Source organism: Polistes canadensis, unplaced genomic scaffold (genome assembly GCF_001313835.1).
Source record: "Polistes canadensis isolate GaletaPanama2010 unplaced genomic scaffold, ASM131383v1 scaffold_84, whole genome shotgun sequence".
NCBI lineage: Eukaryota > Metazoa > Arthropoda > Insecta > Hymenoptera > Vespidae > Polistes > Polistes canadensis.
Window position 1 is genome coordinate 356,816 of NW_014569631.1, and position 27,110 is coordinate 383,925.

The 27,110-nt window shown below is 29.6% G+C and overlaps 3 protein-coding genes across 9 annotated transcripts in view; 1 reads left to right on the forward strand and 2 right to left on the reverse strand.

Moving 5' to 3' along the window:
- LOC106786828 (guanine nucleotide exchange factor DBS-like) overlaps positions 1–5,810 on the reverse strand; it is a 13,828-nt gene extending 8,018 nt beyond the window's left edge. For 2 of the 4 annotated variants that reach the window (XM_014748638.1, XM_014748636.1), the window contains exons 1-2: positions 5,649–5,810; positions 5,147–5,354 (exon numbers count right to left, since the gene is read on the reverse strand). In XM_014748638.1, coding sequence (XP_014604124.1) covers positions 5,147–5,354; positions 5,649–5,651 — 211 coding nt within the window. In that variant the 5' untranslated portion in view covers positions 5,652–5,810. Of the gene's footprint in view, positions 1–3,353; positions 4,088–5,146 lie in introns of those variants that run through there. The other 2 variants (XM_014748637.1, XM_014748639.1) reach the window with 2 other exon arrangements.
- On the reverse strand, positions 9–2,080 carry LOC106786830. Its single transcript, XM_014748644.1, has 3 exons — positions 1,827–2,080; positions 1,409–1,565; positions 9–1,263 (listed from the first exon to the last, which is right to left on the reverse strand). Exons 2-3 carry the CDS (start codon positions 1,508–1,510, stop codon positions 244–246), a joined length of 1,122 nt encoding a protein of 373 aa, XP_014604130.1. The 5' UTR covers positions 1,511–1,565; positions 1,827–2,080; the 3' UTR covers positions 9–243.
- Positions 5,811–6,255: 445 nt separating the features above from the next.
- Positions 6,256–25,554, forward strand: LOC106786831 (glycogenin-1). 4 transcript variants are annotated; one of them, XR_001381698.1, is made up of 10 exons: positions 6,256–6,716; positions 16,058–16,193; positions 16,307–16,481; positions 16,772–17,061; positions 17,178–17,358; positions 19,808–20,890; positions 21,759–21,971; positions 22,052–22,157; positions 22,672–22,747; positions 23,793–24,092. XR_001381698.1 is itself a non-coding variant. In XM_014748646.1 (9 exons), the coding sequence occupies exons 1-9, from the start codon at positions 6,710–6,712 to the stop codon at positions 25,337–25,339; spliced, it is 3,738 nt and encodes a 1,245-aa protein (XP_014604132.1). In that variant the 5' UTR covers positions 6,269–6,709; the 3' UTR covers positions 25,340–25,554. The 4 variants fall into 4 exon arrangements, 3 of the variants coding, with proteins under 3 accessions (XP_014604132.1, XP_014604133.1, XP_014604134.1); XM_014748646.1 differs by lacking the exon at positions 22,672–22,747 and having other exon boundaries at positions 6,269–6,716; positions 23,793–25,554; XM_014748647.1 differs by lacking the exons at positions 19,808–20,890; positions 22,672–22,747 and adding an exon at positions 18,010–18,051 and having other exon boundaries at positions 6,296–6,716; positions 23,793–25,554.
- Positions 25,555–27,110: the final 1,556 nt, after the last annotated feature.

Here is a 27,110-nt window from a genome sequence, read left to right on the forward strand (position 1 = left end):
ATTTATTGTTATATTTATAATTGTAATTTATAAAATAAAAACTCACCAATTTATACAATTGTTTTCCAACGATTAATACCACCTACACAATTTCTTTTTTACTAATTAAAAATAATTTATGTGCAATAGATATATCAAGTTATTTACATATTTTAATACATAAGGATAACATTTCTTTTGTACAGGTACATTATCATTATATATATTAAAAAAAAAAAACGATTTGCAATAATTGTAATACTTTTAAACAACATTTACTTTAGTTACTGCAATAGGTAATGTTGTCCTGTCAACTAATAAACCATCGGTTGTTATTTGATAACTAATATCATCTTTAGTTTTACTAACCGGTGTTAAAAAGTAAGTGCTACTATTTTGTCCTACTGCTTCGCTTGAAATGACTACAGGCAATATTGTACCATCTTCGGTAACTATTTCTGCTGATTCAGAATGTTTCTCAGGTACATTTTTTTTATCCGTTTCAACTGTAATACCACTATGATTCTGCATAGGTTGTGACCTAGCTATGAATTCCAATTTAGCAAATTTAACTTGCGGAAATTGAACTTTCATAAATCTTCTAAACGTAGAATATCCCATAATTTTAATATCTGGTGAAACTTTGGTACAATACTTGGTATACAAATCATGAACAGTTTTTCGAGTGATATCTGGTGGAAGATGTAATGGAGCATTCTTAGAAAGTTTAGTCTTTTGTTTGGTTTCCTGAGATTCAATAAAATGTTTTAAAAATTTCGTAGCTATCTTATAAATATCCAAAGAAAATGTATTGTGTGGAACTTTTCCATGATTGCCATGTACTCTTGGAGTAACACCATGAGTTATTAAATGCTTTCTAATCCTTTTTATTTGATAATGTGTACAATTTTCTAAATATAAAAAAGCATCTAAGCATACTCTTCTACCTTGGTATACATAATGAGCTCTTAATCTACGCCTTTCAGTATGTCTTGCAGTTTCGTAAGGATTTGTTAAACAAGCCATAATTACACCCATTAAGTACATATCATGTTCGGCTTTTGTTAACTCAGCGATATTTAATCTATGTTTATACACTGTTTCAGGATTTAGTCCTTTAAAACATTGATCGTCTTGACATTCACAACCATGCTTAAACCGTTCCAACACTTGACTAGGACTGTCCTCTAATTTAGTTGGATCATAATTAGAATCCGTTTTTGTTTTCATTTTAGTCATATGTTTCTTTGACTTCGAAGTACTCGAATGTACTTTTTGCTTTACCTAAAGATAAATATGATTTTTAATGATGTATATAAATAATGTAATAAATGATAATTATTTATTTGACATAAAGTGTAACAGATTAAAATTATTATTACCACCGAATTAATATGCGATTGTAAATAAAAATAATTGTACTGTTTACCTCCTTCTTCGCTTCAACTTCTCCCACATGTTCATTACTATTTACACAATTCACTACCTGACTCTGGCAAGTCAAAGCAGATTTTCCTGCACCAATTTCCATTATCTTCAGTTCTTCTTCTTCTTCTTCTTGATACAGGAAATATTATCTGCTACAACTATAATGTCAAAGAAACAATATCATGATAACATAAGGAATATTCAATTCAATAGAAATAAAGTGTACAAGTAAAACAATTATTCCAATCGTTAAAACAATATATGTATATCATTTAAAAAAAAAAGAAACACTTGTCAAAATTCTTTAAACAAACGTGTTCGAAAAATCAATTTGCAAAAAGGTCGAATATCGCTTGTCACACTTTTCTCTTGACAAATTTTCACTTTGATTAAACATGATAATTCAAGATCTTACTTACCTTTAACCGTTTCTTTTTGTAGATATCCCATTAATTCGAATTTCATTAATATCGATAACACACAATATTCGGAAATTAACTTTTATAAAACGCTATTTAAATACTATTTTCGCTTAATGTTATCGACATTACTAGACAGTACGTTCGACGATATGGCGAACGTTTCGTTCGTACGAAAAATTGAGAGGGGGAAGAAGCTCCAGGACCGTATTCGTTATTATCGGAACCCAAGATATAAAATAATACTTATCAAATTAATAATATAATTGTGTGGTGTATTCAATTATTCATCTTTGTATTTAAACGAATATATACGGAAAAAATGATGTTAAGAGTGAAATAAATATAAAGTTATTTTACGTTGAATAATTTAGTGTTGAATATTTTTTTTTCTTTTTTATGTGTAAAGATAAAGTAATTATAAATAGTCTATTATAGGTAAAAAAATTTATTGTAAAATAAAAATCAGTCTGGCGTTTATAAAGGAAGGATCGATTTTAATACGCTAAGCACGTTGTTCTTTCTTCTTTTACCTTTCTCTTTTTAGCATACGAAAAATAATCTTCGTACGTATAGAGAAGATACGAAATTATTAAGTGGAGTTCCTTTTACATTAGAACAATGAGCTATAATTATCTGGCTAATTGCATTCAATAGTCCACGTCTACGTTATATAAGAATCTTAGAATTAGTAATTATTTTTATTTTTTAATTGCTAACGATATATATTTTTGTTATACACCGTGTAATCGTTGAAACGGATTATATTTAATGTACATTACATTAAACGAATTAATCAAAATAAGTAGAATAAAAATGGTGACTATTACGATTAGTTTTGTTTTATATGTTAAAAGTATGCTTATACGTATTTTTATTAAATCGTGTTAATGCCTTATAGATACAGCCCTGACATATCGACTAAAGGAGTATAATGATGCAAGAGAGGAGGGGCTTGAGACCGCATGCACTCTTCGCGGGAGTAAACATGTCTTGTACGTCGTATGATACGTAAAACGGTCCACAAATAACACAGGACGTACATTGACTTTTAGAAGAAAAGAAACGACTTAAGCACAATCTCTATATATAGTAATAAACAAAGGAACGAGCCGTGAAACATTTTTCCCGTCCATAAAAAAGTCTACTTAGGAATGGAACATTTTTAAAATATCGCGCCATTTTCTAATGAATCTTTTATTACAATAGTCATCTGAAATAATAATCGAGGTAATAATTAATGGAAGACCTTTTACTATATTTTCTCATGAATCAATATATCTTTATCGTGCTTATCACAGTGTTGTCTCATGCGTCAAAGAATGTTAATAATTGAAAAGCTAATAACGACGAATGATAAGAAAGTAGTGACGAAAAAAAAGAGAGAATAATATCAAACACAGTCAGAGTTTAAAGAGTAATACGAAAGTATGTATATATGTATGTATATATGTATATATGTATGTGTATATAAGGTGTGAGAGGAAAAATATAAATTCCGATAGAAAACCGGCTAATGATTCAAACCTGCGCATCTCGTCGAACAATGTTGATGGCAGGGACAGTTGCAGTTATGGACAGATTTTCGACGGAGTATCATCTTGCCTCTACGACGACGATTAACTCACGTCTATTTATCTATATTTTTCTTACTATGTTTTTTTTTTTTTTAGTGTCTACGCTACTATAACTGCTACCGCTGTTCTGCTACTGCTGCTGCTGTAGTGTTGCTGATGTCGGCTTAAACCGATCTTCACGACGACGAATCCGGTCGAATGCCGCGCCGACTTACGACGACAAAAGGAGGCTCACAGGAGTACTATATGAGGATATACCGTTTTCTCATTTGATCGATAAAGAGAGGAAGCAACCGAGCGAGTAAAGGAACGTATATAAACGAACGACCGGACGAACGAACTTACGAACGTACGAACGGGTATAATACGAGGGGTGTTTCCTCTCACCGCCCTTCTCGAACGATGCACCCGGAGTCGACGACTCTTTAGTTACGGACTTGCAACCTTCTTCTCTTCGTCCTCCCACAACCTTTCGCGCGCTTGCACTAACTCAAAAATCGATCGCCTATTGGCCAATTGTGACATTCCCAATTTAATTTTTTCGTTTCTTTTATTTTTTTGATAATAAAAAAATCGAAAAAGAAATGCAATGTGGAAAGCTTTAATACTCTTATTTTCCTCTCTTTCTTTTTATGCACCCACAGGATGAGTATTTCATTTATTTTCTGTCTTTTTTTTCTTTTTCTGCGTATCATTTATGCAAGCCGAAATGCACGGCGCCACCATGATATCGCATCGTAAGCCGTGACCAATCACGTTGAAGCTATGCTACGGGGGTAAGGTGGATACTGACACGTGACTCGCCGTGCGGCATGTGCATCTTCGTTCAAAGTGTATGTTATTCGAAATTAACAAAAGTATCGTTTGTTTTGTTATTTATTTTGGAATATTTCTACACGGAGTTTTTCGTATTTTTAAACGTATTGTTTCTTTTAAGGTTTCTTATCTAGCATTAGGTTTTGCAAATACTATTTGTTATACCGTTATTAGTAATTACTTACCTTATAACTTCTAATTATAGGCTTTTAATCGTTTACTCAGCGAAAATTATGCGACCGTGAAAAAGAAGGTCGAAATATAAACGGAAATTTACTTATCGGAATGTCAAGAATTTATCACTAGGAAAAATTCATTATCGTTTCATTTTTTAAACTATTACAGTAACGATTACGCAGAAGTCATAATTTTTAAACGCGTTGATATGAAATGATATTCCAAAAGCCTCATTAATTTTTTCTTTATCGCGCGAATACCTTGAAAGAGTATTAGAGATAATATCTTTTAATAGTTTACAACAGTTAAAAAAAACTAGAAAAAAGCAACAGACGTAACATTTTTATAAAAGTTTTTTTCCTTTAATTCAAAAGTTATATAAATTTAGGAGTCAAAGTATCTCAAAAGTGGCTCGAATGAATTAAAGACAAAATTAAACATATAACAGGATATTTAAAATATGATTTTGATTGTTATATATTCAAATGCAAAAAGAAAATTTAGTAAAGAAACGATGTGAAATGAATAATAAAAATATTCATGATCGAAGAATAATGTCGTTGACGCCCTAACAACAAGAAAGAGAGAATTGCAGGAGACTAGGATGTAAGAGGATACAGAAGGGTGAAAAGAATTTAAAGCGAAAGAAGTAAGTTAAAATCAGTAAAAGGGATGAAATGCTTTAAAGGGGTTGCTTGTTTGTTCGTTCCATTGGCAAGAAAGGGAACGTTCATATCATTCGCGACTCACCAGCCTCTAGAAGTTCGAGGTCCAGATTGCCGCTCCTGCTACGGCTGATGTTACTACTTCCGCAGGCATTGCTATAAGCGGACCTGTGGGACTCCTCCATGGCGCGAGATGCACTACGCTTGAACTGTTCCAAGAAACTGTCTATCTGATTTTCAATGCTGCTCGGTGAGCTGGCCATTTTTCGGATATCGAACGATGGACCTTTGCTCTGTTGTCGTCGTCGTCGCGTCGTTGTCGTTGATGTACAATAAGGGGAGGTTAGAAAAAGACAGAAAAAAAATAAAAATAAGAGACGAAAAGAGAAGAATAAGTAGGAAATCAAGAATAGAAGAAGACAATAACGATGAAAGAAGAGAAGGTGAAGGTGAAGGAGGAGTAGGACGAGGACAAGAGTTGTATGTCTTCTAACAACGTTTTTACGATCGATTCGTCGTGCTTTAAACGGGCACGCACGTTTGGCCCGTTAAATGTGCCTACATTTTTTAATTGGCCTGTTCTTTACCATGACTAGTTGTACAAATGTCTCGACGATTGTTAGTGTCACGCGCGCTAACACCAAACGAATCCTCGGTCGTGTCCTCTTCTGCCCCTGTAACACTACCTCCCGCTCTACGTCGCATGTTCGTTCGCTTTCGAGGAACGACCGGAACTGAAACGACGCATCGTCTGCCGCAATGCTCCAGCGGCAGGTGTCGCCTCTGTCTCCACCCTTTTATCCTTCCCACCACCTTCAATTACATACCTTGCGCATTGACTTTCACGTGAAATTACTTTTTTTTTTTTATTAATCCCTACATATCCTTAGAATCCAATTCTACTAACATATTCAACGTTGTTGTAAATACATTTATCTTATTTATTTTCATTTCTTTCTACTCCTTTGAATACTTTGACTTCGTCGTTATTAAATATTTTAATACCAAGCCATTTTATACGGTCTCATAACTGGAGCTTTTCTTGTAGGGATTCGATTTGCTTCTAACTCGATGTGACTATCGAATCATAGATATTTAAATACATAAACATGTAAGAAAAAAAGAAAGAAAGAAATATGAGCTTATGTTATCTTATATTTTCTAAGAAAGTGGAATAAAAATAATTCATAATATCCAATCATTTTTAATTTTGATCATACGAGAATAAGATATCGAAGTTCGATTCCTTGTTGCCAGTGCGTTCGTTTATTTGTTCGTTCGCTTACTCTATCGGTAAAAAAGATTAAGATCTCTGTCCTTCGCGAGATGAGACAGAAAAAGGAAGAGCTAAAGTGGGGAAGAGAAGACGAAAAGAGAGATCGAGTTAGAGAAGAAGTATATACGAGCATCACTTCATCGTGATCACTCGCGTCGCGAGGTCGGCTGAGTGTGCACGTATTCGTATTTCTCGTTATTATTTCATCCTTATTACGGCTTCTTTGGCCGACAGCTCGTGGGTGTGTACATCGGTGTCTCTCTCTTTATCCACGAATTTCATTAACTAGACGAACAGAAAGAAGTAGAAAAGAGAAGGATAGAATAAAAGAGAAGAGAAACTCACAGAGTTCTTCAAAAATTTTCTGCGATCATGGCCGGTAAGTTTTTCTTATTTTCTACTATTTCTTTTTTTTTTATCTCTATTATCATGTTATCATCATCATCATCATCATCATCATCATCATCATCATTATCTATTATCATCATCATCCATTATCATCATCATCGTTATCATCATTATCATTATTATTATGATTATCATCATCATCATCGTCATCATCATCATCATTATTATTAGTATTATATTATTATTATTATAATAATAATTATTATTATTATTATAATTATAATTATTAGTTTTAGTTAACAATTTGGAAATATTGTTCGAATTTTTAATTCGAATAGAAATTTCTATTTAAGTTAGAGAAGATGAAAAAGAGAGGTTATGTTATATTCCATTGAGAGAATTGTGCTAACCGGCACGCGATAAGCTCGCCGGTATAACCGGTCTTGACCTAATAACCTTTTCAAACATGATTAGCATCGTCCAACGGCCGAAACATTGATCTATCTAATCCTTTTGATTAGAAAACGCGTACTTTACCAAGAGAATAAGTATATCTACTTTTAGTTACTTATTTGCTTATATATTTACTTACGCCGGCAATCGTTTCCTTCTCTTCTTTTTCTATATGTTTTCTTGCTCTCTTTTTCTCTTTCTTTCTCTCTCTTTTTCTCTCTCTTTTCGAATCGTGTTATATTTGTTGAAGGGGAAGGGATACGTGAGCAGAAATGATTGAAGAACGCGCGTGCGCCATTTCCCGCTCTTTTTCCCGTACGATTTAATTATCTTCATACTGTAGCGTGCCGATTAGGCGGGAAATTCGTCAATTTTCTTTTTTTTTAAATGCTTCCCCCACGGAGAATGAACTTAAAAGTTCTTTATTGGATGCAGAAGCACGCAACGAAGTTTTAATAATAAAGTTACAGACAGTTTATGCCGGTATACCCTTTTTTTTTTTTTTTAACTATAACCAGTCAAATGACCGGTTTTTAAGAAAAGTTTTATTTTTTATGATTTAAAGCAGATAGTAAACATAATGTATAATTATAATCGTAAAGTGAAGTCAAATGAAAAATGATAATAACGTTAAATGCAGAAATTTATTTATAAATTTAAAACCGGCTACTTAATAGGTCGTTGTACGCGTTTAATCAATCAAATGATTTTTTTTTAACCAAAGTTATATTTTTTTAAATTAATAGAGTAATAATTGGTTATTGGTTTATAAGTAATAAATAAACCAATTGTTAAATAGATAATAAAATAATATTTGCAATCATAATTGTCCGAAATTGAAATGAAAACTAGCAATAACATTGAATGCCGTATTACAATTAAAAATTTTAAACTGTTCACATTAGCCAATTACACGATACACTTATAACTTGTTTACATTATTTTACCTTCTTTTATAATGGTGCATTTGTTTTATATTTACATATCTAATTATTATAATAATACCGTCAATCATGTACAGTAAAATTAAGAATTTGGAAATTTGAAATATTGTGAATATTGTTGCTACAAATTTATATGTTAATATTAATGTGCAACATTTAAAAAAAGAAACTTATTCATCACGGAATAGTAAGAAATTTAAAAATAAAACAATTGCAAGTTTTTCTTTTATTATTATTATTACTTTTTTTTTTTTAATTAAAACTTTCTCTCTCTTTCTCGAGGTTCCTTTTATATGAAATAAGATAAGTCACAAGCCGCGTCTCGACGGTATCTCCGACAGTTTATTCCTGGCTGTTCCAAGGGAGAAACTTTGCGGCTCTTTGCCAAATGTCGTAGATCTCTTGTTATACTTATTCTGATACGTCCTGAAATTGTTTCGTACCGCGCCGAAAAGAATTTGCGCATAAAAATCCTAGTTCTATCTCTATCTCCCCCCCCCCTCCAGGTCCTTCCTATTCCTTCTAAACCCCTCCCGCGTGGTTCTTGGCATGCATTTATTTCTTACTTTGGTCTATTTTAAATTCTCAACCCCGACGCGAGTATGTAAAAAGAAAAGAATACTTAACCTCCCATAAAAAAAAGCTTTGTAATTTTTAAATATAAATACATATATATGTATAAAAAAAATATCGATAGAAAGAGATATATATAAATCCATCATAAATTCTTACATTGTATCCGATATTTTAAATATTTTTCAAAGTATAAGTTGCAATTACTGTAATATTTGATTGTCCGTAAAGTTCATGCCGATTTAGAAAAAAATGTAAGGAAATAAAATATGTCTGTAAGGAAAAAACAAAATATTTATAAATCGGCACGTATTTTATGGGTAATCAATAATAATTAGATTGATAATAAACAATTAATAGATTAATATTTTATTGTTGTTGTTCATTCTAATTATCATAAATATCTATATTGTTCGATATTGAAAGAAAACAAAAAACAAAATTAAACCGTATTGTTTGAAACACAATTTTCATATCGAACTCTTCATCATTTTTAAATCCAATATTAATACTTATTTGTATAGTAGATATTTCTCGATAGTACGATACTACGTCGTATGATCCATACAATGAGCTTATCGAATAACATGCGATTATATAGACTGTAATTGATATATCCTCTGAGAAATCTTTTTAAACATACGATAGGTTAGATTTCGTAAGCATTCGAGAAGGAAGACGATACTGATCTATCTAACAATAAGTATAACTCGATCGATTGATCAAAAAGTCAACGGCAGTAAACAAACCATCCTTTTCTGATGAAATCACCAACGTTTAATATCATCGACAAACGTGATGCGAGTTTAACTATGATAAATTGTTATACAGGCGTTTAAATAATTACAATTCGGCAAGAATTAACATCATATGCACACACACACCCACATATACGCGCGCACGCGCGCATACATATATACAATCATACATATCCAAGAACGATGTCTTACAGTTATAGGAAGAAAGCATCGAGTTACAAGTTACGAGCGTTACTTCTTGAGATATATGCTCTTCTCAATCTTCTTCCGCTAAATATTTCGAGCTTGTTTTACGAGCAACGAGGTTCGTTAACCCTTCCTTTGGCCGATACAACGATATATACATACGTACGTACCTACCGGACTGGCGTTGCTTTCACGCAAGGTCGAACTTGTCTCGGTTAAGATCAGCACTTGGAGTCTTTTGGTATGAGACAGTCTGTCGTCCCTGGCACACGTGTCTATTCTCTTACTGTATTTTCTACTTTTATATACGAGGAATACTATTTTCTTTTTTAAATCAGTTCTATATTTGTACAAGGGTTCGATCGATAATTAGCTTAGATTAATAGAGTTAAACACGTGGCTTGTAAAACTCTGTTATACTCCTATCGATCAAATTTTATTTTACTATTTATTTCAGCAGTGGTGTCAAACATTTCGCTTGTAAAATTCCAATCCTGTTATCAAACGAATAAATTCATTTTTACCATTTACTCTAACATTGACCTCAAATATGCAAATTCTATTTTGTTGTTTACTTCAGCAGTGATGTCTCAAAGCTTGAAGCGTCATTTGATCTTTTTTTTTAGCTTGCTAACATTTTTTAGGATAAAATTACTTTTCTTTTTTATCTACAGATTGTAAATTCTCTTTAATTAAATTTGCTGGCTCGTATTCAAATGTGAATTTGATAATATTGGCTTATTGTTAGATGAACTCTGGACAAATCGAGACTTAATATGAGATTTCATTGCTATTTTTATCTAAACTTTTGTATTAATTATAAATTTTAGTATTATTATAATATGTATCAATATTTAGAGAATATTTTTGATATATAAATGGTTTATTTACATAATCTTCTTAAACATCCATTATGTATTCGAATTATTTTTGTACTCTATTGGTTAGAGTTTTTGCGGCTTTTCGGGATTCCAAAATATATGCAAAGTATTATATATGATTCTTATTATCGAAGAATTTTCCCACCTTTTGTTTAGACTCTTCTCTATCTATTTATCTATTTTCTTGTTTCTTGAGTACTCTCAAAATTCCAATTAAGTTTCAGGGATAAAAAGAACAAGAACGTACGATCTATTTAAAAGAAAATAAGAATCTGTATATTGTATATAATATTACTAAATATGTTTTATCCCTTTTATCCTTTATATACAATCACTCATAGCAAAGACAGTTCGATTTTTTGGTATTTGTGTATGTCTCGTTAGATCTAGGAATGGTAGACAAGGGGAGAACTATCTTATAAGGAAGCCTGTCTGGAGCTGAGAAATAAAATGAGAGAAAGAGAGAGGGAGAGAGGGAGAAAGAGAGAGTTAAACGAGTGCTTGACCTAAGGCAAAGTATATGAATTGCATTTCGTACAAATGTGAGGCCGCTTTGCTATTATAAGCCATCCTGCCCGTATAAATATAAACCATTTTCTGTGTGGTAGAAAACGACGGCTGGTACTCTGCCTCTCGGGTTTCGTCTCCATATCATAATATGTGTATATCCATGGCGAGACTATATCTTCGTAGTTCTCTTTCTCTCTCTCTCTCTTTTTGCCTTTATCGTTCTTTCTCTTTCCCTGGGAGAAAAGATAGACTATTTTTAAAAGCTATCATGGCATCTAAAGTCCTTGGTTCCATGGCCGATAAAAAATTCTCTAATAAATCAAAAGTTTTCAGAAATTCATAGCAACGGTTATTGATACAATTACATTTACATTTTCATATTAAAGAAATTGATTGAAACATATTTATGTGTTTATTTAATTTGACCAAGTTATACAGGAATATAAATATTGTGTTTCATTATAAATAATTAAGCGTCAATATTAAATTGTATTTTGTGATTTTACCGATATTTCATTATAAATACTAACAATCATCTATTTAAAAAACTGATGAGACATATTTAAGAACCCTAATCCAATAAATATCAGTTTTCTATAAATTGGAAACATTTTGCATAATAAAAATTACAAAATTATAAAGATCCATACCGTGTTGAACTTATTTTTAAAATTATTTTTAAATTAACTAACTCAACATAAATTGATCTTCAATTTAATCAACATAATTTTTAATTGTTATGATTAGAAAATTAAACGAAATAAAAAAGAGATATATAGAAAAGGAGATGATTTTTATTTAAAATATTTGTAAAATCTTGCAAAGTGTGGTTATGAGATTACAAAGTTGAGAGACAAGAACTTCCGATCTTTCTTAAGAAACATCACCGGTAGAAATATGATCTTCAAGAATCACCCTTAGTGTACTGCTTATGTTTTCCTTCTCTTTCTCTTTCTCTTTTTCTATCTCTGTCTCTGTTTGTCTTTCTCTCAACGACGCTTTCTGACTCATAATTATTCCTTGGCATTTATTTAGTCTCAATCTTTTCTGTACAACTCTGCAAAGACAAAATCTTTCACTTTGGATAGCAAATCTAACCGCCTACTATTTTAGAAAATACGTCAAATCTATTCGCACGTATAATATCATTAGAATGTTGTTAAAAGATCGTGTAATACGACCTTCGTTCCATGAAAATCATTCCAAAAGCGTTTTGGCAAACGTTCGTTCAAACAAATTCAAGAGTTGTAAATGCGAATATCTTCTGACGCTTTTCTTTGATTGTGAGTTAGATCAATTTATTGTTGTCTTTTATTCCATTTCCCCATTTCTTTTTCTCAATCAAGTAAAGTTGCAATTCTTCAATTGTTAATTAACTCATTAAGATCTGTCTTATCATAAATGATACAGTTCATTAAACATAATTTACTGATGTAGTTTTTCAAATTTTAAATTTGTATAAGTTTGCTGGACCATAAATGGAATGGGCGATTCCCAGCAATTCTTATATACATTATTTTGTTATTATATGTTTCTCATGATTTTCAAACATTTTTAATTATATAATTAATTGTAATGAAAAATTCCATAAAATTTTGATCTAATTAGTTTTAGGTTTAAATGGATTAAATAAGGGTCCCATATAATTTTTTTGTTTAAATATTACGCAATTTGAATGAATCTTCCATGAAATTCTTGCTGTGTTTTGTCATAAGAAATAAAATGTAATTATAACTGTTTTTATATCATTATTATTATTATTATTATTATTATAAACAACGCCAAATTTTTAGTAATTATGTGTATAAGGGAAAATTAACATTTATCTATTTAAATATTTTTTTACCTTGTATAATAGATAAACAAAGGTAATAAATTAACTGCAATTATATAAAATTATTATATATATAAATATAAAAATACGATCCAAAAGAAATGTTCATCATTTGAAATAAAGTGTTGGCGAAGAAAACGTTTCGCAAATTTAAAAATTCGTAAAGTAGCCAAGAAGATGAATTATTTTTCTGGCACGTCCGCCATTTATGAAATTCTTCCTTGTTCAAAAGGTTATCAAAACGTTATTTGTACATCACTACAACGTATTCATTTTTTAATACGTCTTGACGAAAAAGAGATTCATATCTAACTAACTAAATGTATTCTAATATTAACTTATTTTAACATACATAATCGTTGATCTTAATTTGCAGGTAGACTGATCTTTATTAAACGTGTCGTAATAGGAGGAACGTTAATTAATCGGTGTTAATCGATAACGTAACGAGTCTTTGCAAGGTTGTTTATCCGATACTCTTGCATTTATTCTACTACGTGTAATTTTACTTTGTTTACTGAAGAGGAATATTATTATTATTATTGTTATATAAATTTTCATTATTTTTAAGAAAAAAGGATAAAAAAACGAGAAAAAAAAGAAAAACTATTAGGATTTAGGTCACCTGATTATATCCTGTTGTAGATATACTATTTCAAGCGTAAACGCGTTACTTTCGACAGATTCTACGTTACGCTCTCTTTATTCACGAACGTTTGGAATTTGCATCGAATTTCGTCGTCTCGTGTTTTTCAAAGATTCGCCATTTCTTCGGGATATCTTTCGAGTATCTACACACATCCATACAAACATACATAAAAGTGTCTAATATTAGATCGCTTTTTATTACGAAGAACGAACGGACGGTGGCCAAATTTTGCGATAATCCGCCTGCGTAGCGCTTCATGAACGCTCGCAAAATAGAAATAGATGTTCGTTATAAATAAAGTGAGTGTATTCTTTTGCGATGTTCTTTTAAAAAAAAAAGTCAGAAAAAAAATTGAAATACCAAAATTTCAAACACTCGTATTTGTGAATATATAATTATGACGATGGTTTATAAATGTAAAAAAAAAAATATTAAAAATTGATTTTATAATTTATTTTCTAATATAAATAATTGTAATATTATGATTTATAATTATATTTATATACTGTACGCATTAATATGGACCACGTTACTTACGAACTTACGTAGTTTGCTATTGTTAGAGGATTAAACATACTCTTCATGACTAAGATATTAGTAGCATCTTATGACGTACGTATTTTATTGTGAAAATATAAACTAACTGAAACATTGCAAACATCTGGATTACAAAGAGTAAATTATTAAAGTCAAACATATCTGGCTATTGTTCATTTACATGGGAACCCAACAAGTCTGATAGAAATATCTTGATTTTTTCTATTCTGTTGAACCCACTTAACATTATTTTGACAATATAAACGATCCAAGTCATTGTAAAAATCCAGATTATAGAGGCAGATCATTAGAATCAAATATACCTGACTATTGTTCAGTTATTCGGTTACATGCTGGGGTCAGGTAAAAAAAATCTATTTTTCTTATATTCTTTTGAACCATGAGAAAATTATTTTGAAAATTTAAACTATCGAAAATACATCCGGCTTACAAAGGCAGATTATTCGAATCAACTAGAACTGGTTATTATTCACTTATCCAGATATCTAATTAGAGATACCTGATTACTCAATAAATCGACTAGAAACAGCTGTGGTATATAACGTTGTAGATTCCTTGCTAAATAACCGGAGTCCATGTTTTAAATTTTGTGCCATGTTAAACCTTATGCTATGTTAAATCTTGTGCCAACAATTTTATCTTGCAAATATAAGTTTTTTGTCAAGCGTAACGAGGATACTTGCTCATTCGATAAATCGTCTAACATTAATACTTCTTATTATTTCCTGTTTTATTTTTCTTCTTCTTTTTTCGTTCACAGTAAAAAGAAGAAATACGATTGTCTAGACGAAAGAATCAAAAGACCGATGGGGTGTTTCATATTGACAATCGATGATATCGTTCGCATCTATTATTGAATTTCTTTTTGATATTCGAGAGAAAGAGAGAGAGAGAGAGAGAGAGAGAGAGAGAGAGAGAGAGAGAGAAAAGCATTGTCAAAACCATTCGTACTTAACGTCACGAACGTCTACTCTTGGAGTATTCCACCGATAATATAAATTTTTTGTTTGTTTTTTGTTGTTCGATAAAAAATAGAGATATCGAAGAAGGAAAAAACTATTAGAACGAGTAGAAAAAATATATGTATGTAAAAAGGTATTAAAAACATATTCGACGAACACAGGGAAGAAAGATATATAATATTTTCACAATAGTTAAACTTCTATGGAAGACGATTAGGAGAATATCTAAATATATATTTTCGCTCTCGGATAAGTGCCAACTTCTCTAGGAGTGTTTAAAATCACCTTTTCCATTCTCCTCTTCCTCTTCTTCTTCTTCTTCTTTTTCTTCGCATTCCATTAATTTTATAATTTAACTTTGAGAGATTTGTTAAATCCTCTTCAAATTTTATAATCTTATAAATTTTGATGTACTCCTTGAGAATTTAATCTCTTCAAGAACAAATCTTTTATTAATAGTATAAATTGTTTTTTTTTTTTTTATTTTATTTTATTTGTAATGTATAAAAAAAATCAATTGAAATTTATTTACTGGTTAGAAAATTTAATCAAAATTATACATTCATCTTCGTAACTTATTAATTTTCGATAAGATTTAAATGTTCACATTTGTCCCAAAAGCCTTGAAAAGATTAAAACGTTTCGTTCTTTGTAACTGTGCATTGATATGTAAAAAAAAAAAAAATACATGAATAAATATACCTGTGAGTTTAAAATAGTTGCAAAAAAAAAATTCGAAAAAGTATGAAGGGAAAGAGAGTGCACTTTTGTAATAACTCGTATATCTTTGAGAACGATAACATTGTGAACTCGGACAAATCTCGTTGACATAATTTCTCAACCCATTATCATTCTCTCTCTCTCTCTCTCTCAGAAAGATTATGCAAGGGGAATAAATTGATTCATGAATTTCGGCGTTATCCCACCTATCAAGTTAATTTGTGTGCACATGAAGGATCATTTAATTGACATTTTATAAACGTGGCGTATAACTTGCAATTTGTTCAACATATCTTTTCTTTATTGTTGTAAAAAATATTAATTAATTTTATGCGTTTGTTTAGGATATGCTTGGGTAACATTGGCCACAAACGATGCCTATTCTTTGGGAGCATTGGTATTGGCGCATTCTTTGCGCCGAGTTGATACCAAATACGAGCTAGCAGTTTTAGTCACTCCAGGAGTTACGAGTATGATGAGGTACATTGTCCTTTTTTTTTTATTCTATTTTCATTTTCTTTCGTTCCTTTTTTTCTTTTTTAATGATAAGAACTTATACTCTTATGATAAAATTTCTTCATTTTATTTCTTAGAGAAAAATTGGCAGCCGTATTCAATTTGGTACAGGAAGTAAACGTTCTCGATTCGAAAGATGAAGCTAATCTGGCACTTTTGGCAAGGCCAGAGTTGGGTATCACATTTACGAAATTACATTGTTGGAGGCTAACTCAATATGAAAAATGCGTGTTTGTAGACGCTGATACGCTTGTGAGTAACAGATAGATATTAATATGTCAAGGTACTCGATGAAAAAAATTCTATCTTTTATTCCTTTTTCTTTATTTTTGATCATTCTTCATTTATTTATTTTTTTCTCTTGAAACGATGCAATTAATTTCAGATATTATATTAAAAAATTGATTGCATTAATTAATGACAAATAACACAGAAAGAGAAAGAGAAATCCTTTTTTTGTTTCTTTTTTTTAATATTTTGTTTCATTTATTTATGTCTTTTTTTTTTTTATTACTTTTAAATTAATGGAATGAATTTTTCAGGTCGTAAGAAACTGTGACGAGTTATTCGAACGTGAAGAATTATCAGCTGCTCACGACATTGGCTGGCCAGATTGTTTTAATTCCGGTGTATTCGTGTTTAGACCGTCTCAACAAACGTTCGCTTCTATTACTGCCTTTGCAGCAGCTAAGGGTTCTTTTGATGGGGGCGATCAAGGCTTATTAAATATGTACTTTCATGATTGGGCACGAAAGGACATATCGAAACATTTACCATTCATCTACAATATGTGCTCTACGGCAGCCTATTCTTATCTTCCCGCTTTTAAACAGTAAGATTTACTTTAACATTTTTCTTTCTAGCTTTTTGTATTTATTTACTTTTTTCTTTCTTTATTTATTTTCATTTGACGTATGGTTTGCAAACTTCATTAGTTTTTATATTTAGATTTGGCGAGGATGTTAGAATAATACACTTCATCGGAATCACAAAACCATGGTTACAGTATTTTGATACTTTGACTGGTATCGTACAGCCACCATCAGGTATGAACCATTTGCAACCATTGCTGCAATTGTGGTGGAATATCTTTTGCGACAAAGTGCATCCGCAGTTATCACCTGTTATGGTAAGTTCGAATTGTTACGAACGTGTTGAGTGTATTTTTTATTTTTATTTCTCTTTCTTTTTTTGAAAATGCTTTTCTAAATTTCACGTGTAGCAAATAACGAACGATCATTTTTTGTTTTTTCCTTTTTTTTTTTTTTTTTAGAGAGATATCTATATATATTATATATATTATGAATATTATGAATACGTATCTATTCGCAAGCACATAAAAGGTCGAGTTAATTTATGTTTTCTTTTTCTGTTTTTTTTTTAAAAGAGCGATAAATATTTTCAAGTAGATAATTTACGTTACGTTTGTAAATTTTTTTCTTATCGCTATGACGTATATTAATTTAAAAATAAAAAAAGAAATTAAATGAAAAGAAAAATATGAAGAAAAAGAAGAGAAAAGATATTTAGACACGTTTTTTCTTTCTTTCCTTTTATGAACGTTCGAAACGAAACATTAAGCTGTCTTGCACGCACACAAAATATTAATAAAAGATAATCGTTGAGTGAACTTTAAATGGGGTAAAAAAAGGAGAAAGGGAGAGGGAGAAAGGGAGAAAGAAAAAGTACGATTTTTGTGAATGACAAAAAATTCTTATGTTGTCGACGTACATAAATCACACCTCGTATCGCTTGTTTATCCATCCATTAATTTTCCAAGCAAAGCAATGACCAATTGAATTCAAGTAAGATTAATGAAGAGGTAAGAAATAGATCAAGATCATTGCTTTTTTTAAATTCTTAGATGCTCTTGTAGTATTAAATATATATATATTTTTTTTTTTTTCAAAATATTTATTAGCGTGCATCGTAGATTATTTAGACATATATATATAGTATATGATATAGCTTATGATCGTACTTCGAGTAAAGAAAAATGCTTTTTAGAAAATTTTTACGGGATTCCTTGGAAAAACGTAAGAAAAACAAAAATGATGTGATTATGTGCTTTTTAGTAATGTAAATATATTTTTTTTTTTATATATAATTTATATAGATATTATATATTTGAATAGGTCACAAGTTTCTAAATAATTCTTTAATATTAATTCCTTCCTTCTATACGAATAATATTCGGAAGGAATAAAAATATTAGTGTTCGATTTGCGAAAGGTCATTGTGTTTTGTACCTTATTTTACTCAGTATCATTCAACAACAGCAAATTCAATTTTCAAATATTCATTTTTCTAAGTAATTGATTTTTTGTAATAAATGTTAATTATAACATTATTTATTTTATATAAAGAAAACAAAACTGTCATTAGATTACAACTTAATTCAATAATATAATAGCTTGTGTTTCATTTTGGCGACGCAATTTAGCTACACACTTTTCAAAGTCGTCATAGCTAACTGGTTAAAAATTCCCAAAATTACTTAACAAGATATAGTGAAAATTAATTAATTTTTATGATCACTTAGAAACTTTTGACCAACTTTTGTCGAGGCTGTTACACCTTGATGTGCTAAATAGATTAATTTTTATTATTTTTATTATTTTGCATCTATATTTTGCTTATAAAATGAAATTTAATATACAGATCTCTAATGTAGCTTGAACTCTAACATTTTTTTTAATTTCGTGTGTTTTTAATTATTACAATTCAAAATTCACGCTACATTATTTTCTGTATATTTTCTTGTAATATATATATATATATATATACATATTTTCCACTAATCATATTAACAGCTGTATTGATATATAATTGTTTTATCGAAATAATTGTTTTCTCAAAAAAAAAAAAAAAAAACACATACGAAATCATTATTGTGTTTATTCATAGTGCTAACCCATGATAATATTTGCTATATACAGCTTTTAATATGCCTTATAAACATTTTTTCTTTCCTTTTTTTTTTTTCTTCTTCTTTTTCGTTCGTATTATTTTTTTTATATCATAAACATTGGACAGTGTCTATTTTTTTTCTTTTTCTCTTAATTTTATTTCTATCCCATTAATCCATTCGTCCAACGACATTTGTATGCTATCGCAAGATAATAAAAAGATTTATATATCTATTTATAATACTTATGTTAAAAACGAATGGATTAAGCATGATTATGGTAATCTAGTGTGGCATTAATAAATTTAGGTTTTTAATTACTTTTTTTCTTAATGTTATCTAGTCCAAGTAATTATGATTGTACATGTAATTGCAACGAATTATATTAACATATAGAATAAGAATTGTCATTTACATATAATGCACAATATTAATAGTGTGTATGTAATATAATATACAGATAGTTAGATAGTAATATAGATTAGTTCGATAGAAATTTATATTATTTTATCGTGCGGAACGAATTATATTTTACATATATATATATATTAATTATGGGAATATAAAATTTGTTATTTGGCACTTTTTAAGAAAAATGGACACTGCCACATTAGTTCATCACTAACCAATTGAGTGTGCATTTTTCTGTTTTGGCATGATGCTTGCATAGGCAACCAGCACATTGGCACCAATTTGGCACGATATTACTCCTTTATCTTTCGTATCCTTTATTCCATCAAACAATCCTATTTACAATGACACGAACTATAAATCATCGTACAGTGACGTTTGCTCAAAAACACCAGACTTCTCAGAATTTCAAGATCCTTGGGAAAATTATTCTTGGAAAAAAACTGAAACTGTCTTCATGGATAAGAATAAAGAAAGCACTGAAAATGTTCAATACTTTTACGATAATAATCAAATATCTGAATTTCCGTTAAGTGGAAATCATCATCATTGCGTGTACGAAGAAACCGTGGATCATAGTTACCACAAGCCACCTTCTCAAGATTCTAATCAATTTCATCCTGTTAATTACGATGAATGTTCGACTAATCTACATTCCGTAGAGTATAACAGAAATGATGGGAATGTATTATCAATCAGCGAGCATAAGAAACATGATGATTTAACTCATTTATATTCGAAAGATAATTATGAACAAAATTATTCTAGAGAATCAGAACAACATCATTGGAAAAGTGATGATCAATATCAACATACGTCACGCATACACACTGATGTGCACCAACATGTTCAAGAACGGCACGAGCAAGAACAACATCAGCATCATTTGGAATTTCGATATGAAACTAATGAAAATGATCAGAAATTCACATCTGACAATAGTCATGTTGATTTTCATATTAAACATGAAATTCATAATCAACACGCATATCATATTAATCAACAACAAGAATCTAATACCTCACATCATCAACAGCAACAACAACATTATCACGAACAAAAAGAATCAAATCAGGAAGAACAAAAAGAAAGACATTATCAACATAACATACACCAGACGACAGACTTTATTCAACCTAGTCACGACAGTACGCATAACAGTGGACATAAGACTACTGAGACAATAGTTAACGAGCAAAATAATTATTCTAGTAATATCATAGATAAACAGACAGACGAACAGAAATTGATATCCCATCCTTCCTCTGAACCCTGTACAGATCTCCACAATGTAGCAACGCAATCTGACCTGAATTTAACAGGACATCTAGACAGTTCAAATGTAAGTAACTTTGTTCCCATACTTGTTCTCCTAAATTAAACTAGAAACAAGTACAAAAAAAAAGAAATTGGTAACCTTATCCGAATATATCCTAGAAACTTCTTTTTAACAAAATAAAATTAGTTAATACGTGGTTGGGGTAATATCTTTGTAATATATTAAAATCACCGAAAAAAAATAAGAAATACATAAAAAAAAGAAAAGAAAAGAAAAAATCGTTTTGACGTAGAGTAGCTTTTAAATAAATTTTGGGTCTTAGGCAGTATTGGGTATTATTTAAAAATTAATCATAATAATAAATTAAACGGAAATATATTATGGAGTGTAATTCGTCAATGTCTTAAATCTAGTGAATATTTGTTCACAATGATTGTTTGTTGTGTGTGATATACGAGTTTCAATAGTTGAAAAACTACTTAGTAGACATAATAAATCATTGACAAATTACAACGAATAATAATAAATAATTTAACAAATATAATTATAGCGTATATTTCATCAAAAAGCATAAATAATGCTTAATTTTTAATTATTATGCTACTAACTGATGATACCTGCATTCCGTAATTGTAAAAAAGCTTATAAATGTTTGTAAATTCTTGTATACTCTATTAATTATTATATTATGCACTTGACGTTATTATCCATATAATATTCTATAATAATACACATGTATATACATAAGAATTAAAACATAGCGTGTAAATTATTTTTCACATTCGCAATAATACTTTTGAATATATGCCGCTTCTATTATGTTGCATCCGATAATTTATAATACACATATATTTATATATGCTTTATTTAGAATAATTTGCTAAAGGTGCATTGAAATTATTTAAATTATTATTTATAATTAATTTCATAGGCTGGTCTTGCTGGTGCATTAGCTCAAATGACATTGGGTGAACCAAGAAGTGCAGAACAAATTGCTTTAGAAGAACACATGAGGAAACAAAGTTGGGAACAAGGTCAAATTGATTATATGGGTCGCGACAGTTTTGATAATATATGGAAAAAGATTTGTGAAACACTTTCTTCAGCTTCAAGGCAACCTTCTCCGCCTAAAACAACCACTCAGGTAAGCATATATTATTTATAAAAATCAAATCTCTTTGTTGTGCTAACGAATATTATATATCTTACGTATACTGCTTTTAGGATGAAGTAAAAACTGATAAAACAGAAGAAACAAATATAACTAAAAAAGAAACCGATTCTGTGTCTAAGTCTGAAGGCAGCGATGATATTAAAAGTCCAGCAAAAGGTACATTCAATATTTAGAATAATTTTACTTTATATTTATAGGTATAAGAATTAAATATAAAATACAAAAGTAAATATAATATATTAAAATTTTTTATATTAAAGTATGATAATAATCGATTATTATATAAAATTGATTGATTTATCGGGATTTTTAAAAAGAAAAAAAAAACAACATGGTACAACGAAAAAGAAGTTGCATGAACGAAGGCATAAAGATAATTGCAATGAAATTTTGAATACGCTCGTAATTGATATCATTAACAGTTGTTTCAAATATGCTTTGCCTTTCTGTTTGTTTCTTTATTTCTATTTAATACAGCATGTGCTATAAAAATTGACAAAAATAATAAAGAGAAATATATTACGGAATATATAAATATAGTATATAGAGGAGAAACAAGATACTTTGAATATTGATTTGTAAGGCTTATATTTTGTTTTGATTGATCAAAGAAGTAAAAAACGAAGAATGGATTGTAATACAATTAATCAAGTTTGAGTGTTTAAAACAGGAACAGAGGACAGCAACTAACAGACCATGGCACCATAGCATTGCTGCGTCTTGTTTTGTCGTTATGCTTTACTGGGGTAAATATTCCAAGTGCTCACACTAATCGTGACAACAATGTTGGCCTTATGTAATATATACATTCATTTTTCATATTTAATTTTGTACATTTTTTATTCCTAAATCATAAATATTCATATTTATTTCATAATTTTTTTCATAAACAAAAAAGCTGCTTAAAAATATCATCATAAATGTGCTATGGGAGTATGAAAACAGCGCAAATAGTAATTTTCATATTTTTTTAATAACAGCACGTTATTTAAAATGCTTACTTAATTAGCTTTTAATTTAAATGGAAAAAGCAAAGTAGTCGATAAACAGTGCTGCTTAATTTTAACATACTAAATATTTACTATATTCTAAAAACAAAAACAAAAATTAAATCCACACATTGTTTCATGCTTCATATGCTTCAATATAACATTTATTATTATTATTATTATTATTATTATTATTTAAATAAATATTTTCAATAATCATTCATTATTTCATTCTCATGAATCAGTATCATAGGCTTTTCAATAATTAATAAAAAATATTAATAAATTTGTATTATTTTATCAATAGACTACTATTTTTGCACATATACATACACAAATCAGAATTACAGAAAAGTAGTTATTAGAACGTATTATACAGGATGGCCCATAAGTCAGCTGACAAAAATACATTATTATTGTAAACAGGTTTAATATTTACATTCTTAAAGTCATACAAATAACATTTAATATAAAAGAAAAAACTGCAATAACATTTTACTAACTTATATTAAATGCTGAAAGTGTTCTGCTTCATTTTCTCAATGCAAAAATAAAATCTATTCAATACAGAAATATAAGTTTTGTTACAAATTATTACAATATTAATACATACAATAATAATGCATTTTTGTTAATTGACTTATGGACCATCTTGTATAAAAAGAACTTATAATTAGTAAACAAAAAATTATTAAATTTAAAGATAAAATGGTTATAATATATAAAACCAAAAATCTACTTTTCTGTAAACCAAAAGATAAAACTCATGTAAATTTATGTTAATTATTTATGTTTTCTTTAGCTGAAACAACTAGTGATCTGAGCGTAAAACAATCTTTGATTTGTAATATTCCTAAGGATGATATTTCACAAAAAGAATCTATTGATACATTTGAAATGCTTACAAAAGATGAATCTATTGATATTGATAAACAAAGTTCCTCCGTATGCGAAGAAGTCGATTCAAAAGAATCAAAAGAAATTTCTGAAGCAGATGCAGAATTATGTTTAACACAAACTACCAAAGAAACAGATTTACCTTCCCTATCTTCTGATCAAACGATGATTTTGAAAGAAAATTTATTAATAGATCCGATACAAGACGTTATTGTTAAAGAAGAATTAAATAGAAAAACAGTGGAAGAGGAAAACGTTGATATTCAAACAAATGTAGACAAAGTAGAAGAATCGACTATTGAACAAGATACAAAATGTTCTTCTGTGTGTGCTTCTGAAATTATGCTTACTAATCCTGTACCAATACAAGTAGCGGAATCAGTTTTACAAGCTGAGCCGAAAGAATCTGTTTCGCAAGATCTAAAATTAATAACAGAAGAAGTAATTTCCTCTACAGTTGCACCTCTTCAAGAATCTGTAGTAGCTTTTTCTGAAACACCAGTTGAATTAACTAATAGAACGCAATTATGCGATTCAACTTTATTAGTATCATCGAACGAAGCTGCTAATATAATAAGTCCAAATACAACTTCAACTATAAGTCAAAATGGAGATACTGTTGTTAATGGGTCAACGATGAAATTAGATGAAAGCGATTCGTTATTAACACCATCTGTACTCAAACAAGTAGTAGAGGAAATTCAAAGTCCGCGAGTAGAAGAAAGCCAACCACAAAAGACTGAAATATTAAGTGAACAGTTGAGTCTAACGGAGAGTTCACAAATTAAACAAGAAGAAAGAAGTGAAAATGTTGAAACAAAGAAAGAAACAGAAGGTCAAAGTACTTCAACAGAATCAAAGGTAGAACAACCGGAAGATGCGCAAACAATTGTCGAAGGAGCTGCAGCAGTAGTGGAAAAAACTTTAGAGCCTTCTTCTTTGGAGTCAACGCCAATAGAATGTCCAATTAGGCCTACTAGAACAAAAGAAATATCTATACCTTCTACACCAACTGTAACAGAACCTACTCCTCCAACTAGTCCTATAGATGTCGGTACACAAGATGTAGAAGGCCAAGGAAAGACTGCTAAAAAAACTACAAAAAAGGTTGCTAAAAAAGCAAGTGTAGAAAGTGATTCAGCGGAACGAGCTGATACTGAAACTACAGAAAAGAAGACTGCAAAAAAAGTCGTTAAAAAGGTTGTGAAGAAGCCAAAAGAAAGTCAGGAAGAAGGCGGAGAATGCTCTAGTTCTACTGATAAACCTAAAAAGACTGGAAAAAGCACAAAGAAAATAACAAAATCTTCGTCAAGTTTAGAAACTGATACATCTATTCCTGAAACTCCACCGCCTGATAATTCCGATGTACCAGTTCCCCCAAAAAGGAAAGTTAAAACTTCTACATCCAATAAACCTGCATCTACTGCTCCAAAATCTGATACAGGATCATGATGAGCATAACTAATTGACAATAATGTTTTAAAATATTTGCAAAAATTCTATGCTAAATATGGCATCTTATATAAACTATTATAAAGGGGTGATAATTACTAGTCTATTATGATTTTTGATACTTTTCAAACACTATAGTCTATCTAACAAAAATTTAAACACCTGATGCTGTATACCTTTCAAATTATTACTTTATCAATACATTGATTTGTTATGCTATGCGTCTATTTATATATTATATTACTTATTATTAATTCTTTTTTATTTTCCTTTTTTTCCAAGAAACATTATTTACCACAGAATGAAAAAAGTATAGCATTTGCTTTTTGTAGTTCATCTCTATCTATTTTATTAAGATATCATAATTCGTAATTTGGATTACAAATTTCTTTTTTGTTACCGTTATTATTATTATTATTATTATTATTATTTTTTTTTTTTAAAGGAATATTTTATATTTGCAATCAGTTTTGATATTTACAAAAAGATATATATTGCCAATTGTGATTCATTCAAAATGTTAATAACATAAGCGTATAAGCAAAATTAAAATAATGATCAATTGCAAGAATGTTAAACAACGAATGATGTATTTTTTTAACTAGTCGAACAGCTTACAGATGATATTTTCTTATTAACACTGTACATGATATTCTTAACTATGGAATAGTTGTGCACTAAAAAACATTATATCACAATGTTCTTGTTAATATATATATATCTATATATATATATTATTCATAATCTAATAATGTCATTATATATTCATTGCATTGCATCATCTTGTATTCATGTTACCAAATGAATTAAAAATGAATTGTATTTAACTAATTAAGATATTTTTATTGAAACTTGAAGTAATGTATATTTATGTTATCCTCTAACTCAATAAAGAATCCATCAAAAAGCAATTATTAAGTATGAACAATTAATAACTTTTAATATATATTATAATAACAGTAATATATTTATACAATGTCTGTAGCCCTAACGAACCCATATAAATTTATTAAGTTTCATAAACGTCTAAGAAAAACAACTATAGCGCACTCCTTTCAGTGATAAAAAGAGAGAGTCAAATATGCATTAACGAAATAGAAGGTCTTAAGAATCCTTTTGTAGATTATTAAAATGGTTTTATAAAACAAAAGTAATGACATCAAATCCAAACATAGGTTCCCGTTTTTTATACATCATAGAGTTGCTAGATTGATAGTTTTTGTGGTATTTTTTATCGAAACACAGAATTTAATGCTGGAGACAAAAAGTACGCTGTATTATAAAGAACTATAAAATATTATTTTTACATAAAAATAAAACACTAAAAATCATTATTGTATAAATATATACATTAAAAGTTCACAAAAGAACTAAAAATTCTGTAGTAGGAATAATATATATTAATATAAAATAATAAGGAAATAAAATATGTAGTAGGAATCTACTTATCTACAGCGGGCTAATACATGAACTAGCGCGTCCGCTCCTCTAGTGGTTATGCCGTTACCTCTGGCGCTCGTGATGCCCTCTATGTCGATCGAGCTGCCATCTGACGTTACTAACGGGAGTTGGCTGAGACGACACAAACTCAAAAACTATTTGAGATATGCATTTGAAATATTAGTATGTTATTTTTAAAGATATAGACTATCGAAATATGCAAAAAATCAATTTTTTCAACATTTCACACTAGTGGTGTCCCTTAACGACCAGAAATGTGAGCTACTTTAAAGAAAAGAGGGCGCGCTTATGTTTCCTTGTGACTGACTAG